Source organism: Choloepus didactylus, chromosome 11 (genome assembly GCF_015220235.1).
Source record: "Choloepus didactylus isolate mChoDid1 chromosome 11, mChoDid1.pri, whole genome shotgun sequence".
In the NCBI taxonomy this organism is placed as follows: domain Eukaryota; kingdom Metazoa; phylum Chordata; class Mammalia; order Pilosa; family Megalonychidae; genus Choloepus; species Choloepus didactylus.
Window position 1 is genome coordinate 72,152,022 of NC_051317.1, and position 16,623 is coordinate 72,168,644.

The window sequence follows — 16,623 nt, forward strand, 5'->3', positions numbered from 1 at the left end:
TGGTTATTGGGTGTCCCAGTTTGTATATATTACGTTCCCCAGAAAAAGCCATGTTCTTTGATGCAATCTTGTGGGGGCAAACATATTAGTGGGTATTAAGTTGGAAAGTTTGGATTAGGTTGTTTGCATGGAAATGTATCCCACCCAACTGTAGGTGATAACTCTGATGAGATATCTCCATGGAGGCATGGCCCTACCCATTCAGGGTGGGCCTTGATCAGTGGAGCCATATAAATGAGCTGACAGACAGAAGGAACTCAGTGCAGCTGAGAGTGACATTTTGAAGAGGAGCTACAGCCAAAAGGGACACTTTGAAGAAAGCACAGGAGCTGCAGATGAGAGACATTTTGAAGAGGGCCACTGAAAGCAGACTCTTGCTCCAGAGAAGCTAAGAGAGGACAAATACCCCAAGTGCAACAAAAAGTGACATTTTTGAGGAGCTGCAGCCTAGAGAGGAATGTCCTGGGAGATAGCCATTTTGAAACCAGAACTTTGGAACAGACACCAGCCACATGCCTTCCCAGCTAACAGAGGTTTTCCGGACACCACTGGCCATCCTCCAGTGAAGGTACCCGATTGCTGATGTGTTACCTTGGATACTTTATGGCCCTAAGACTGTATCTGTGTAACCAAATAAACCCCCTTTTATCAAAGCCTACCCATCTCTGGTGTTTTGCATTCCGGCAGCATTAGCAAACTAGAATATTGGGTTATTAATAATTCCCCTGCCACCTACTTAGTAGTATTTGTCTCCAAATTGCTCTACTCTGGCTTTGTCTTCCATTTGACACTTCCCTTAATTATCCAATGATTCTTCACTTTTACTTAAGAGTAGGACATTAAAAAGCCTATTGGAGGTGTGGATCCACCGAGTGGGGATTGTTAACTATGAGGCATTATTAGAGAGTGGTCTGACTAGGCCATTTCATTGAGAAGCCCGTGATGTCAATAACTTTAAGTCTTCTCTCTGATACTCCAGAGAAAATTCTCTGATCTCCTAGCTGTCAGAATCGAAAGCCACACGGGGTAAGAAGGCCAAGGATCTGCACATTTACTATGTAAACTTTCACTGAAATTCTCTTTTCACTATACAACTACCACCCTCAAATGGGCCTAATCCAGAGGAACTCTATATTCTGAGTTAAATAAAACTTCAAACTGGCTACTCAGTGTAAACAATCAAGAAATTTTTTAAAACTTCAAGCAATCTTTTTAGCCTCATGCCATCCTTATTCTAGAGCCTTTTGAAGATTCTGCATTGTAAATCTGGGCGATTCTCTTCTTTCCCCACTGCAAGCTTGGAATTCAATCTCTGTTTTTTAAATCTGCCTAGTTAGTTGCCACTCACACACCTGCTTCGTAGTCCCCAAACCTGGTGCACATATCTCCTTTCCTCTTCTCTGTCCTTCACAGTCTCTGCCTTTTAAAAATCCCCATACTGTCATTTTAGTGAGGTTTGGGGGAGGGATCAAAGTTGAGTATGTATGTTTAATCTACCATCTTTTACCACAGGTCCTCTTTTGTTAGTGGCTGAGTTGGTTTCTATAAATTCCCTCAACAAAATTTAAAGGCTACTGGTAAGTCTGACCACAGAATGTTAAAGCTTTAAGTAGTACTGAATATATAATATAGAATTGGCTTTGAGACAATCACAGAAATAGTTGCAGTTTGTCAGATTCCACTCTTCCACCTAGCCCTAAAGAGGTATAATAATGCAGCCTATTGAAGAACCGAGACTAAATAAAGGAGGAACCAGAAAAGCAAGAAATAAGTACAATTCTTCCATTTTCTTATCTCATATTCCTTTTCAGTCCACTGGAAGGCAGAAAGCAGGAATCAGAACAAATAAAGCAGTCATATCATCCTAAAATCTAAGTATTTCCTGAAACCTGAGAGTTGACTAGGTAATCTTGGAGTCTAGTAACAATCCAGAAAAACTTGGAAAAGGAGCCAAATGAAGCAATGAGTAGGATAAAAACAACTTATTACCACAATCACCCTTCCACGTATTCCAAACTTGAGGTACTGTTTTAGCAATGACTTAAAGAACATCCAGTTTATATTTCTACTTATCTCCTACTCTATTTTTGGCCAGTCTTGCAAACAGTTTACCATTAGACCATTTTATCTTAAAATCTAGTGTTAGGAGAGGCTAAACTTGCTTATAATTATGCCTAAGAGTCTCCCCGAGTGCCTCTTTGTTGCTCAGATGTGGCCCTTTCTCTCTAGTTAAGACACCTTGGCAGATGATCTCACTGCCCTCCCCGCTACGTGGGACCTGACTCCCAGAGGCAACACAGGATATGACTCCTGGGGATGAATCTGGACCCGGCATCATTGGATTGAGAACATCTTGACCAAAAGGGGGATGTGAAATGAAACGAACTAAAGCGTCAGTGGCTGAGAGATTTAAAATGGAATCAAGAGGTCACTCTGGTGGACATTCTTATGTTCTATATAGATAACACTTTTTGGGTTTTAATGTATTGGAATAGGTAGAAGCAAATACCTGAAACTACCAAACTCCAACCAGTGGACTTGACTCTTGAAGAGGACTGTATAACAATGTAGATCACAAGGGGTGACTGTGTGATTGTGAAAACCTTGTGGATTGCACTCCCTTTATCTAGTGTATGGATGGATGAGTAGGTAAGTGAGGACAAAAACTAAATGAAAAACAGGGTGGGATGGGGGGATAATTTGGGTGTTCTTTTTTATTTTTTATTCTGATTCTGATTCTTTCTGGTTTAAGGAAAATGTTCAAAAATAGACTGGGTGATGAATGCACAACTATATGATGGTACTGTGAACAGCTGATTGTACACCATGGATGATTTTATGGTATGTGAATATATCTCAATAAAACTGAATTTAAAATAAAAAAATCTAGTATTGTCTTCTGTACTTTTTTCCCTTAAAATAACATTAATGTATCAACAACTGAAATCAAAACACAACTTTTAACTGTGCAAAAACACAGTCTGGACTGGCATGAGGCATTTAGGCTATCAAAAAATTAAGATGTAAATCCTTGAAATTCTTAAAGGAAAGTAAAGGCAAGTACAAATGTTAAGACTCAAGACAGGGTGTTTTGTGGTCTGGCTTATTTTAAAAAGACTATAAGTCAAGAAAGTTCTCCAACGATTCTTTTCTCCCTTATTCCAATAACACTACATAATTCAACATCTAGGAGAAAATAATTGCATAGTCTTTTTAATTTCTTGTTAATTTCAGAACCTACAGAACAAAGCCAAAAAAGAAAAAAATGTATAGTGCTTACATAGCCTTCTTCATGAATGTCCAAAGCTCCTTCTAATACCCTGCATAGAACCTTGGCTACATAGTGAATTTGCAGACCAGCCTGGCTTTCTAACATAGGAATTTTACATAACCAAGTTCCCACAAAACAGAGTTAACAAGAGTGGAAGCAGGAAAGCATGAATCTGCCCTCTCCCAAGGAGCAGGAGAATTCACCATCCTTGGGATTCAAGAAAATTATTCAAAGATTTTCAAGTACTATCAGCCAACCAACCTGCTGATAGATGAGTTCCACAAGTTCTTGCAAAGCATCATCTGTTGTAACCCAGCCATTCAGGGTCTCTGCAAATTGTTCAATTTCAGTTTCAAAACTGCCAGGTTGCTCTGTAAGATGATTCAAAAAGTCTTGAACATATTCTGATAGAGTAGGATAATCCTCACAACCATCCTCATAGGATTCCTGAAGAGTGAAAATTAAAATTTAAAAAAAAGGATTATAATACATCCAACTGGCTAAAAGTAACATAAGGTGACTCTACATTGGGATGTCTCCAATGCAGATGATTATATTTTTAAAGGATCCTTCACATAATTTTATTAAAGAAAATAACCAATTTTAAATTAAGCTCACTCTGAGAGACCCTTCCTTCTTGCCTAAGAGCTGAAGCTTTAGGGCTCTATCTAGTTGGGTAGGAAAGAGTCTTCTCATCCCCGAAAGATTTATAAGATGGCTGAGAAATCAAGTTTAAACCTGTATTTCACTACAATACCAATATCAAAATTCAAGTGTCTGATCTATTTATGGATTAAATAAGATCTAGGATTTGCTTCAAAATGGGAAGGGAGAGTCAGGACCAAGGATACAGAAAACAAGAATGGCCACATGTTGCTAACTTAAGGCCATAAGGATTCATTATACCATTCTCTATATTCTTACAGATGTTTGATCAATAAGGTCAGAAAAGCAAACCTAGTAAGGTCTGTCATCTTTCTGTTATTCCTCAAAGACATTAAAACATGCAGCTGATCAAATTTTCATATTTTCTTCATGGATACAGTGGTAGGAAACTTTTTGGCTGCTATATCCAGGTTTCTAGTCATCCTTCCTAGTAGCAGTAATTTCAAGCTCCTGTTTCCACTACTGTCACCTTTGGTAATTCCCACCCTTTTAATTAATGGCAGGAGGCTGAGCAGGGCAAGTTGTGCAAAGGGATGAGACAAGAATAGCAACTTCTTATACTCTCAATGCTTGGAATACCATCTAAAGCATTTTAAAGCTTACTTAACAGGTATTACCTAATAATAACTATAATGCTTGATGAAATTTACCCTTCTTCAAAAGGAGTCAAATGGGAAACCAAATAAATTATCACTACAGCATAGAAGCATTTGATGAAGGGGGTGAGTTCTAAAGTCAGTGAGTACACAAAGGAAAAAGAAAAATTGCACATTGTCAAAAATATCCTTAGAAAAACTCCAGGTGGGAACTAGACATGAAATCTTTAGAAAGACTGATATGGCCAGTTATTGCTCCACTGTTGGTGCTGAGTGCTATTTCTTTTGCTGAAATGGATGCCATGCTGCATAGTTTTTATATATTTTTAGACACAAAGTGAAATTTAACATGACAAGTTGCATGTACTATGAGAGGCATGTAGGGAAATAAGACCAGGTATAGAAATAGCAGATTCATGGGCCCATATCATGCTTATATGGTGTGCTTAAAGCAGAATAGCAGGTAAACTCTCGCACATTAAGTATTTGTCTGGTTACACAGTTGAATCCAAGTTAACTGACTGCTGTAAAGTAGAGAAGGTATTAAAATAATGATGTTGATGAAAGTCACATTCATTAATCATAAACATTACCAGCTGCATTATTCTGAATGAGTAACCCCTGTGCTTCAGTTTCCTCACTTGTAACATGGGGATAATAGTACCTACCTCAGTGGATTGTTTCAAGGATTAAACAAGTAAATGTTTATAAAGTCCCTGGAGCTGTGACTGGCACAAGGTAAAGCACTAAGTGTTTAACAAATTTCATCTTTAAATTTCTAGGAAAATACTGAAACATATTCTAAATGAAACAGCCATGTACATACAAAGAGGCTAAAATGTAAAATGCATCCAAAAGGTAAAATGATAAAACTATGCTTCAAAGCACCTAGGATAACACTCCAATTAATTAACTGATAAGCCAATAGCCACCAACTGCATGTATAATATGTGATAGATACTGTGAGGGCTTTGCATACATTATCTCATTTAATCCTAAAAAAAAAAACTCTGAGTTAAGTATTCTTATTATCCACCTTGCACAGAAGAAACAGGTAGTTGTAGTTAAGTCACTTCAGTTATACATTCAAAACTATTTGAGCACTGAGGGCCTGCTAGGTGCCAAAAACTGTTCTAGGTGCTGGAGGTACAATTGTTCCAGGAATGTCTGCCATGAATAAAGCAGACAAAGTCCTTCTCTTACAGAGCTTAGAAAGATACTGAGATGCTGAAATATACTACTACCAAAAAAAAAAAAAAAAAAAAAAAAAAAGGGAAACAAAACAGTAAGGGAAGGATTCTGAGGAGTTAATATCTAAACTGAAACAGAGAGAAAAAAAAAAAGATCCAGCCATAAAAATATCTGAAGAAAGAACATTCTGCGTAGTGGACACAAGAAGTATATCGGCCTCAAGGAGACAGGCTGTTGGCCTCATTCTCTGACAAAGAGAGAAAAGACCTGGTATAGCCAGAACATGGAAACTGAGAATGGGACAGTAGCTAAGGAGGTCAATAAGGCAGAAGGAGCAGACTGGCTTTAAGGGGAAAAGAAAAGCCAGTGAGGTGGTGGTGTGGTGGTGGTGGTGGTGGTGGGGTTTGGCTAGGAAGGACAATGTACCAACTTGCCTATGGTCACAGAGCTAGTTAGAACACAAGAATTCAGTACAGGACAAAACTTGTGCTTTTAACCTCTATGCTATACTCCTAATAACTGAAAAAAGGTTAAAACCCAACTTGGACATATGTGTAAGGATGTTCATTGCCAAAAAATCTATGTAACAATCCATTAACAAGGAATTGCTTAAATACACTATAGTATATCCATATAATGGAATATCATGTACCCATTTAAGAAAAAAAGATATATATATATACATATATATATATCTCTCTCCAAGACAATGTGTTAAGTAAAAATGAGAAAGTACAGAACCATATTTTAGTACAACCTGATTTTTTTAAAAAACAAATTTACTTGTACAGGCAGAGATAGTTTCTGAAAAGATAGACAAGAGACAATAGTGGTTATCCTTAGGAGAGCGAAGAAAAGTTTATATTATAAACACTGACCCACTAATGGAAATTGTGAAAGCAGTTAAGCATAATAAATGTTAACCACATCTAAGTCTGAACTTTACAATTAAAACACTAGGTTAAGTTTTTAAAACACAGTTCAGACAAAGTAATCTGGACAGAGAATAAAAATATACATGCAGGCCTCCACTCTGAGGAGCTGGGGAAAAATGCAGAGGTGTTGGGCTTCCGAACCTGGATTGTTGCTAAAGTTCTTACAAATTTTGAGGACTGGCGGTTTGATGTGCTGAGCCCTCTATCACGGGACTTGCCTTTATGAAGCTTGTTACTGCAAAAGAGAGGCTAAACCTGCTTATAATTGAGCCTAAGAGTCTCCCCCTGAGTACCTCTTTGTTGCTCAGATGTGGCCTTCTCTCTCTAGCTAAGCCAACTAGGCAGGTGATCTCACTGTCCTCCCCACTACATGGAATCTGACTCCCAGGGATGAATCTGGACCTGACATTGTGGCACTGAGAACATCTTCTTGACCAAAAGGGGGATGTGAAATGAAACAAAATAAAGTTTCAGTGGCTGAGAGATTCCAAATGGAGTCGAGAGGTCACTCTGGTGGGCATTCCTATGCACAATACGGATAACCCTTTTTAGGTTTTAATGCACTGGAATAGCTAGAAGTAAATACCTGAAACTCAAACCACAACCCAGGAGCCTTGACTCTTGAAGACGATTGTACAGCAATGTAGCTTACAAGGGGTGAGAGTGTGATTGTGAAAGCTTTGTGGATCACACTCCCTTTATCCAGTGTATGGATGGATGAGTAGAAAAATGGGAACAAAAAACTAAATGAAAAATAGGGTGGTGGGGGTATGATTTGGGTGTTCTTTTTTACTTTTATTTTTTATTCTTATTTTCACTTTTTCTGGTACAAGGAAAATTGTTCAAAAAATAAACAGGGGTGATGAATGCACACAACAATATGACGGTATTCTGAACAACTGATTGTACACTTTGGATGATTGTATGGTATGTGAATATATCTCAATGAAACTGAGTTTAAAAAAATACAGTTCAGAGTTTTACAGACTTGTAGTTTCTTACTACTATTAATGAAATATAAGAAGTCTACAGGTCCCAGCTAAGGGCATGATTTTCTTGTTTCTATCAAGCGTCATTTTCATGGTGGCAAAAATGCAGATTCATACACTTACTTCCAGTCTTTTTTCTTTTTCTTTCCTTAAAAATCAGTAGAACTCTTGTTTAAGGAAATATGAAGTCTGGTAAGAAAAAGAGGAAAGCAAGCCTGCTCTGAATACAGCAGAACAGCAAAAAGGGTTAAAAGCCTGCCATTTTAAGCAAAAAAAGTAATTCTGAATGCATAAGCACTCTAATATCTTTGAATCAAAGATTGTGTTAGCTGGTTTTCTAGTAACTCGTTTCATAAAGCACAAATTTCTTCATCTTCAATGTGGTGTCAAATGTCTTTCAAGCTGAGGAATATTTTCAAGTTTATTTTCTTAGAAAGAAATCTGTGACAGATCAGGAGGGACACACATCAGAAAATGAACTTTTTATATTAGCTACTTTGTATATATTGTCAAGAGATGAGAATCTAATCCATAGTAAATAGTCAAGACTCTTTTAGTTAAATGGATAGAACTGGAGCAATAGTGTGAGAGATGAGTCAATATACCACCAAGTTTTTAGCCTGTGTAGCTAATTAGAAAGAACGTAAGAGATATGCAGAGTTTAAATTCTGTTTCACACTTGAGTTTAAATGAGAGATCCTCATGAAGAGGTCAAACAAAAGGAAACCTAAGCCTGAAATTGAGAGGAAGAAGTAGATATTTGAGTTATTAGCATATAGGTTATGGCCAAATTCTAGGGGAGAGGTAGGATCACCAAAGGAAGTAATAAAATGTAAAGAAGATAGAATCTCAGGAACTGTGATGTGAAGGGTGAAAAAATGACCAGCAAATTGGGAAGATGAAGAACGAGTACTAACAAAGGAAAGGGTAAGTAAGAAGAGGCATCAAATGCTACAGAAAAATTTCATTAGGTTAAAATTTGAAAGAATGATGGTTGCAGAGTTTGGGGAGTGAAGGAGACTATGCAGAGAGAGGAAAAAAAATTAAAACAAAACTAGTATCTTAAATATTTAATCCTTATAAAAATAAGAGAAGCTTTTGAAAGACCAAGAAGGCACCCCTGGCACCTAGTACAGTTCATGGCATATTGGTACTCAGACTTATACTTGCTAAACTGAACAAATCATACTGCGGTCAACAACGTCTACTAAGATGAGAGTTAAGAGAACAACAAATTTAAAAATCAGAAGAACATCAGTGCTGTTGCAAAAACAGTATCAACCCAATTGAGGGAATCCGGTTGCAGAGGCTGAGTAGTCAATGGGAGGTAAAGTAATACCAAAAGTGAATAATTTTATATTTTGGAGAATGTCACTACTGAAAGGCAGCAGAAAAACTGGGCAGTAAGTTGAAGGGGAATGCTCTTAGAAAAAACAAGGTTTGTTTTTTGGGGGGATGGGGAACTTTTGTCTCTTAATAAATGCTTTATAAATTCCTATGTGGAATTTTTGGTTCTGGTAATTGAACTGTGATTAAATATTCAAGATGTAATGGTTTGTCTGAGAAGAAGCAACGGCCAGGAGTAAATGGATATAGCAACTCACTGGCAAGAAGGCATGGGAAGTAGCAAATTCTAGTATTGGGGTTAGAGGAAGGACTGAAGATAGAAGGGCTTGGGAGCTTTGAAAAGCTTAAGAAAGCAAAGCAAAAGACTATCAATAAAGGCTGTTGGAAAAAGAACACATTCCTGAGGGCAGACCTAGCTCAGGGACATTAAACAATAAATTTTAACATGTAGAACAAAAGCAGACTCAAAGAATTGCTGGAAACCAAGCCCAGGAGACCATCAGAATATAGGCTCCTTAAAGGCAGGAATTTTTGTTCATTTTGTTTGTTGCTGTATCCCCAGTGCTTGGTATTCAACTACTGTTGACTGAATGAGTGTAGCTGACCTGACGTGAATCATGGTTACCATAAGAAAAAGTTTCCCTCAGAAGATTTTATCTTAAGTCAGGGCGGGGGGGGGGGGGGGGGGGGGGGGGGGGGGGGGGACGACAAAAAGAGTCAGTGGGGAAAACAAAAATTCGGTTCTGTGACTAAGTGATTGAGAAAAACTCAGCCTTGACCGAGGGTAAAAATTAGGGTAACTTAATAAGGCTACAGAATTTAACAGAGCAGAGTTTACAAGCCTGAATGCCTGTAGAATCCATGTGGGTAATGAATGAAGTAAGCCAGGGAGCAAATTCAGAGCTCACATATTTCATCTAAAACTTCTGTTCAGCTCCATCCAATCTGTGATCTACAAAATGTCAGTCAGTGGGGGCCAAATCTTATGATTTCAAGAGAAATAAGACAATTTAGATTTGTAATATCTAATTTAAACGCTGGTAAATATTTTAAAACCTTTTAAAAAAATAATAATTTGAGGGCCAAACACAAAACACACCTGCAGGTCATATGTGAGCCATGGCTTCAATTTTGCAATGTTACAGCAAATTAAGCCTAGGAATTGATCTACTAGGGAAGAGCAGAGAATGTACGATGACTGTGTCTTAAAATAATGTGTCTGAAAATAAGCGGACTAACATAACTCAGTACACTGCTCTATAATCCAGGAGTCACTTGAAAGATTGCTGGTACAGGACTGTGAAAAAAAACTGCATGCTTTCCATCCTAAAAAGCCTGTCAACAGGGAGAGAAACAAAGGGGAAACTGCTTGCAGATATTAGAAGGCCAAGCATCCTTAAGAGTTTATTCAACTACTCACAACTCTCCAGTGGTTTCTTTTCCTCTCTGAGCCATATGTTTCTGGCAAAAGTCCAAGGTATTCTCATTCCTATTTTACATGATAGATGACTCCTTCCACCCCAAATCAACTGCTCCTCCTGCTATGTCTATACTTTTCCTTTCCCAACCCCAGAGCTTCTTCCTATGCAGTCTAAAACACATTGAATTTCTAAAACATAGAATACAGCCTTACCATCGTTTTTCTATCAAACGTGGAAGGAGAGTCAATGAATTTAACAAAAATGACTTGGGCCAACACAGTCATGAAGGAAATATAAATTAAAATCAGAAATAGATATTAGATACCAACCAGAATAGCTAAACATAAAAACAGAAAATACCAAGTGCTGAAAAGGAAGCAAACCAACTACAAATCACACACTACCCAGAGTGTCCACTGGAACAATCTCTTTGGAAAACTACTTGGCAGTCTCTACCAAAGCTAAACATATGGCTACCCCATATTTTTGCAATTGCACTCCTAGGTATATGCCAAATGAAAAGAAGGACATATATCCACCAGACATGGACAGGCTTAGCAGTATTCATAAAGCCCCAAGGTGAAAACTATCCAAATATTCATCAACATGTATATCAACATATCAATGGATAAACAGATTGTGGAATATTTCCCCAATGGAATACCATGAGAATAAACTATACTCTTTCTATGGTACCACTATGGAATACTGTATTATGAGAATAAACTACCTCCAATTCCATGGATCATTGCTGAATGAAAGTGAAAAACAAAACTAATGTTATCTATTAAATCAAAATAGTGGTTACCCTTGGTGATTGGTAGTTAATAGAAGTTGACAGAATGGGAGTTTTCGGGTGCTGTTAATGTCCTATCTGTTGATTTAGATGCTGGTTACCTGAGGGTTCACTGTAAAACTTTAAGTTATATTTACACTCTTTTATATACGTCAATAAAATTAAGAAAATATGAAAGATAGGGCTAATGGCAAATATTATCAATCATTTCTTTAATCTAGTAGCATGGTTCCTGTTCCATCTCTCTTCAATTCCTGTGCATTTACTCATCTTGGTTTACCTAGGATGATAAATTCCTTTCTACTTATCCCAACTGTGTTTTGTGCTTTCTCTTGCTATTTAAAAAGTTTGACCAATTTTTAAAATTCTCATATTACTGAGAAAGATGATGAATCCAAAAGTTCAAAAATTCTTTACCTCTATTTAAACACTTTATCAAAACCCCCTATGACATTTCTACAAAAAGCAGGTATCTAGGTCTAGAAACACTTCTATTTTAACACAATGGAATAAAGACCACTAGAAACATAAGTACAGATCTGTACTTCTCAGTATTCAACTACTTCATAATTAGTCTACAGGAAAACCCCCTTGTTTAATTTATCCTTAAGCCATCAGTGAATATTCAGTTACCTTGCTAAAACCAAACTAAAAATCAATTTTGCCAGGCTACTATTCCATAGGTTGTCCATAAAATCTGGAAAAAGATTTTAGTTTTATAGATTGAAGATGTCCTTGACAACATCTAGTTTGTCTATTGATACTCTATAGATGTTGGAAGTACAGCAGCAAACTAAACACAAAAATTCCTACTTTCAGGTTGACATTCTCATACCATGAAAATAATAACCACAAAATATATTCTTGAATCATTTATTTCCTCATGAGTTCAATAAGTTCATAATAAAATGCCTTCGTGCATAGTAAAGAAAACATCAGCATACTATGGTTAATAAGTCATAATCACATTATTCCAGTAATATCAACCAGAGTTGCAGTAAGAGGGTGTACTTACTGTATAATTAGAAGAATAACCTGATGGGTAAAATTCCGGGGCGTTCACAGACAGCTTAGATATTAATACAGGAGCTACAACCACCTGGGGTTTAGCCATTGCTGAATCCGAGTTCTGCTGTGGGACTTTATCCTGTGAACTAGGTGGAGCTCTCAAGGACCTCGTTTGTTCTAAGAAAAAAAGGGGTGTTAGGTTCGTTCATTCCTTTGTGTAATAATTTACTATATATTGAAAAGCTATCCGAGTAAGGCTTGGTTAAAACAAGAACCATCACGAAATTTAAAGTCATCGTCAGGAAATGTACAAAATGCCTGCAAAAAGGAACAACAGATTTGCTTTAGCTCATTTACAAAAATACCTGCCTCCCAAATGGGTGATTATGAGCTTTTTTTGTTTTTGCTTTGTTCTTCGTCCAGTTTTTCTAAGGAGTCAGTTAAAAAGAGGTGGTTGCTCCGACTAGCGTATCCCTTTAGAGTGCTGGGGAAGAGGAGGCGATTTTTACTCCCCCCCCCGGGCAGAACTCCAAGACCGCACAGCCAGCCCCTCCCCCAGCCGGGGTGCACAAAGGATTCCTGCAGCCACCTTCCAAACCCGGTTCTGCATCGGTCCCCACCCGGAACAGACGGGCCCCTCGGGGAATGCTTTCGGGGAACCGTGAAGAGGGAGGAGAGAGCGCGCCCGGGCCTTGGGGAGGCGCTGACCCAGAAGGGTCCCCAAGAGCTGCTCAGTACCTGGGAAAGCCCCGGGCCGGGGAGGCCGCTGGGGGCCGGTGGGGACCTCGCACTGGGCCCCGGGCGGCGGGGCCGTTCTGGGCTGGCGCAGCGGCGGCGGCTGCAGGTAGCCCGGGGCTTTGGGCTGAGGCGGCGGCTGGTGCCGCGGCCGCTCAGCAGGCCCCGCTCCGTTCGGGAAACTGCCGCCCTCAGGCCCGCCCCCTCCGCGGCCCAGGCCCCGGCTCCGGCCCCGACCAGCACCTGGGGCCCGATCGAAACCGTCCGACATGCTCCTCCTCCGGGAGCCGCTACCGCTGCGCTCGAGAGAGGGCGCGGTGGGGGCGAAGCGCCGCGGGCCGGCTCTTGTCGCTGTGCCTCACACGGGCCTCATGGAGGAAGAAGGCGGCGGGCCCCGGCTCGGCTCTTCCGCGCTTCAGGCGGAGCGGACGGCAGCCTGAGCACCCGCCAAACCCGCCGATCCAGAGCCCCCACCCCCCCACGGCTACCCAGCACTTTCCGATTCTCCCCCCAAAACCGGCACCCCCCGCCCCCTTCGACGCGGCAGGGTTGAAGGCAGGTCACAGCGGCCCCCCGCGGCCCGGAGGCCCCGGGCGCGCTAGCCAGGACTCCTCCCGTTAGGGGCCGGCTGGCGGCTGCGGCTCGCTAGGCCGGCAGGCGAGCGGCGTCTCGGCCGCGGGATGGCCCTGTGGGCAGCGGGTACCAGGCGAAGGCATCTCGGCTCTCGGATCCGGGCTGGTAGTAGAGGGGCTACTTACCCCTGCCAGGCCCGACCTGCTCGATGGTTCTCTAGAGAGAAATGCGAGACTAACGGTTGATGCCAAGAAAATAAAAATACGGGGGGAGGGGGCGTGGACCCAGCGCCGAGGTTCGCGGACGCGCACCTCCGTGGGCGCGCAGGTGTGTTCAATGACCCGGCTCCCGCCTAGAAGCGAGGACTGGAAGAGAATGGGGCTTTGAAAGTTCTGCCTTGTGCTGCGTTAGCCGGAGAGGAGTAGAAATAGATCCAAAATACGCCCCTTTCTTCAATTTACAAGTAGGTATTTATCAGTGTAGGTCAGACCTTCTGTGGCCAAACTTGAATCTCTTCCCTCCAAAAATGTTAAGAAAATGTACTACCTATCAATGATATTTTCCCCTCTTTTTCATCTTCTGCCAGTGCTGCCCAATAGAAACATAATATGAGCCACAAATGAAAGCCACTTACCTTGTTTTAAATTTTCAAGAAGCCACATTAAACAACTAAAAAGAAACAGATGAAATTAATTTTAATAGTATTTGATTTAACCCAATGTATCCAAAATATTATTTCAACATGTAATTAATATAAGAATATTAGTGAGATACTTTACTTTTATTTTTGTTGTACTGGTCGAAATCCAATGTGTTTTTTACACTAGCAGCACGTCTTCATTCAGACTAGCCGTGTTTCAAGAGCTCAGTAGCAGCTGCATGTGGCTAGTGGCTATCACATTTAATAATGCCATTCTAGACATTTATGTGTGTAAAATATTGTTTATGTCAGGCTTGATGGTGCTAAAGCCAAATGGATTAATATAAGTAAAAAATAAAAGGAAAACACATTCCTTTTCTTTACTGTTGGAATAAAACAACTCCACAAAATCTGATTTGAATTCTTATATGTCAACCATCAACTGTAGCACACTTTACAGGAGGGAGGAATTGATAAAGAAGTGAAACAGAAAGACTGGAAATAATGTCTTTCACTTTTTTCATCTTGAGAGTCATTTCAATTAGGAAAAAAAACCACTTATTAACCGCTTTCTCTTTTTGCTAATAATGAAAACATTTAAGTCTTCACCTAAATGAGAAAATGGCTTTAATGAGGACAACCATGAATAAATTATTTATGCTGTTGATACTAGGCAAAAATAATGAAGTCAGAGAAGGAAGCCAGCAGGAAGTATAGTTCCTTGGTGTAGGGAAAGGATGCAGGATTCAAAGTCTGGTTTGTATCCTGACCTTGAACATTACTGGCTGTGTGATAGTGGGTGAGAGGGATTTACCTGTTCAGAGGCTCAGTTTCCTCATCTATTAAATGACTATCTTGTAGCACTGAACAAATATTACAAATAAATGCTAGAGAGACAAGATTATAATTTAAAATTTACATGAGGTGATGCACAAAGCTCTTTAAAATCTATTCTTTTATGTAGTCAGTCACTTCTTGCCTGGGCTAAGAGTGATGGTGAGCCATGCTGGATTCCCCACTGAAGAGGTATTAGATGCCCTATTCCTTTCCCAGGCTTTTGTTTGCACTTTCCACCCTTTTGTTCCTCTTAGAACTTTTAGTTGTATAGCACCTTTTCTAACATCTATCACTTTCTTAATGGAGAATAAGGCCATTCTGCATCCATAGTGACATCAGGGCATCCTCGTACATCTTCCATTTGTGATTAGGATGTAATCACAAATTAGATGACTGAGATGTTATCCTCCTTCCCTCTATCTCTTGTTATGTAACTTTAGCCCAACTCTTCTTATGATGTATGAATGTTGGACTAGGGGATAACATGAGTGGCTTTAGGATAATAACAATAGCTAATATTTATTATGTGTTTATTATATGTCAACCACTGTTCCAAGATCTTTGCTTGTATTATTTCATTTAATCCTCACATTGTCAAGTAGATGTTCACATTATCCTCATTTTACAGAAAAGTAACTTGAAGGCAAGATATCATCACAAGGCTGATTCATCTGGAGACTTAAAGGGCAGCTGGCAGGTGCTACGAATTGCATAATGCCAAGAGAGCACACACAAAGACACATACAAAAACATGAGCACCATAAAGGGAAGGTGAAGAGAATCATCAAAAGATCTGCCCCAACTTCATGCCTTTCTTATTTATGGGGAAAGGAGAAGATAAGAACAAATTTGTAGAGGTTGGGAAATATGAGAAAAGGACCTGCTGTGAACTATGGGGAAGAATTTTTCTTTATGTTAGACTTAAAGTTTGCCCTGCCTACTCCTGTGAGGACGTACATGAAGTTTAAGTTCCCCAAGGCAGTCTTATCTCTACCCTTACCACCTTGCCTGGAGGGCTTGGCTTTTAAGAGGAGAACTGTTAGAGTAACCATACCTTAACTCATCTCCTTTGCCTCCAGCCTGTCCTCCATTTAGCTGCTAGATAATCTTTCTAAAAACCATGTCTGATCATGTCACTTACTGCCAGAAATCTTCCTCATAGCTTTCACAATGAAATCAAACCCCTTAGCTCAGAACAAGCCTTTTTGTTTCCCTCTCTAATTTCATTTTATGTTGCTCCTGCACATGTTCTATCTCTACCCCACTTCCATGCCCCCTTTTAGCAATACTTGCTAATTTATCCTAATGTCCCAAGCTACTTCATGCCTTCATGATTTTACAAAATCATCTCTGCATTCATTTACTTCCTGTTAATGCCTCTTAACCTGTAAGGCTCCTGGGAAATTTCCCCAAGCTACCTAATCTTAGATTTCCTCATTTGTGATATTAGTACCTTGGGCAAACACTGTCTTAGCACCTAACAAACGTACTAGATTGTTAATAGTTGGTTTGTTAAGATACCACCTCCATTAAACTCACCTTCTAAAGGCAGAGTGATCCAGTTTGCTAATGCTGTTTAAGTCCTCATCAGAAGTATCTTTAGAGTCCATATTTCTAC

General features: G+C 39.7%; 1 protein-coding gene across 2 annotated transcripts in view; it reads right to left on the reverse strand.

The window, feature by feature from the left end:
- The window catches only part of PAIP1 (poly(A) binding protein interacting protein 1), a 42,592-nt gene extending 29,142 nt beyond the window's left edge, over window positions 1-13,450 (reverse strand). The window contains exons 1-3 of one of the 2 annotated variants that reach the window (XM_037799220.1): window positions 12,959-13,450; window positions 12,228-12,397; window positions 3,533-3,718 (exon numbers count right to left, since the gene is read on the reverse strand). In XM_037799220.1, coding sequence (XP_037655148.1) covers window positions 3,533-3,718; window positions 12,228-12,397; window positions 12,959-13,226 — 624 coding nt within the window. In that variant the 5' untranslated portion in view covers window positions 13,227-13,450. The remainder of the gene's footprint in view (window positions 1-3,532; window positions 3,719-12,227; window positions 12,398-12,958) is intronic. The other variant, XM_037799221.1, reaches the window with a different exon arrangement.
- Window positions 13,451-16,623: the final 3,173 nt, after the last annotated feature.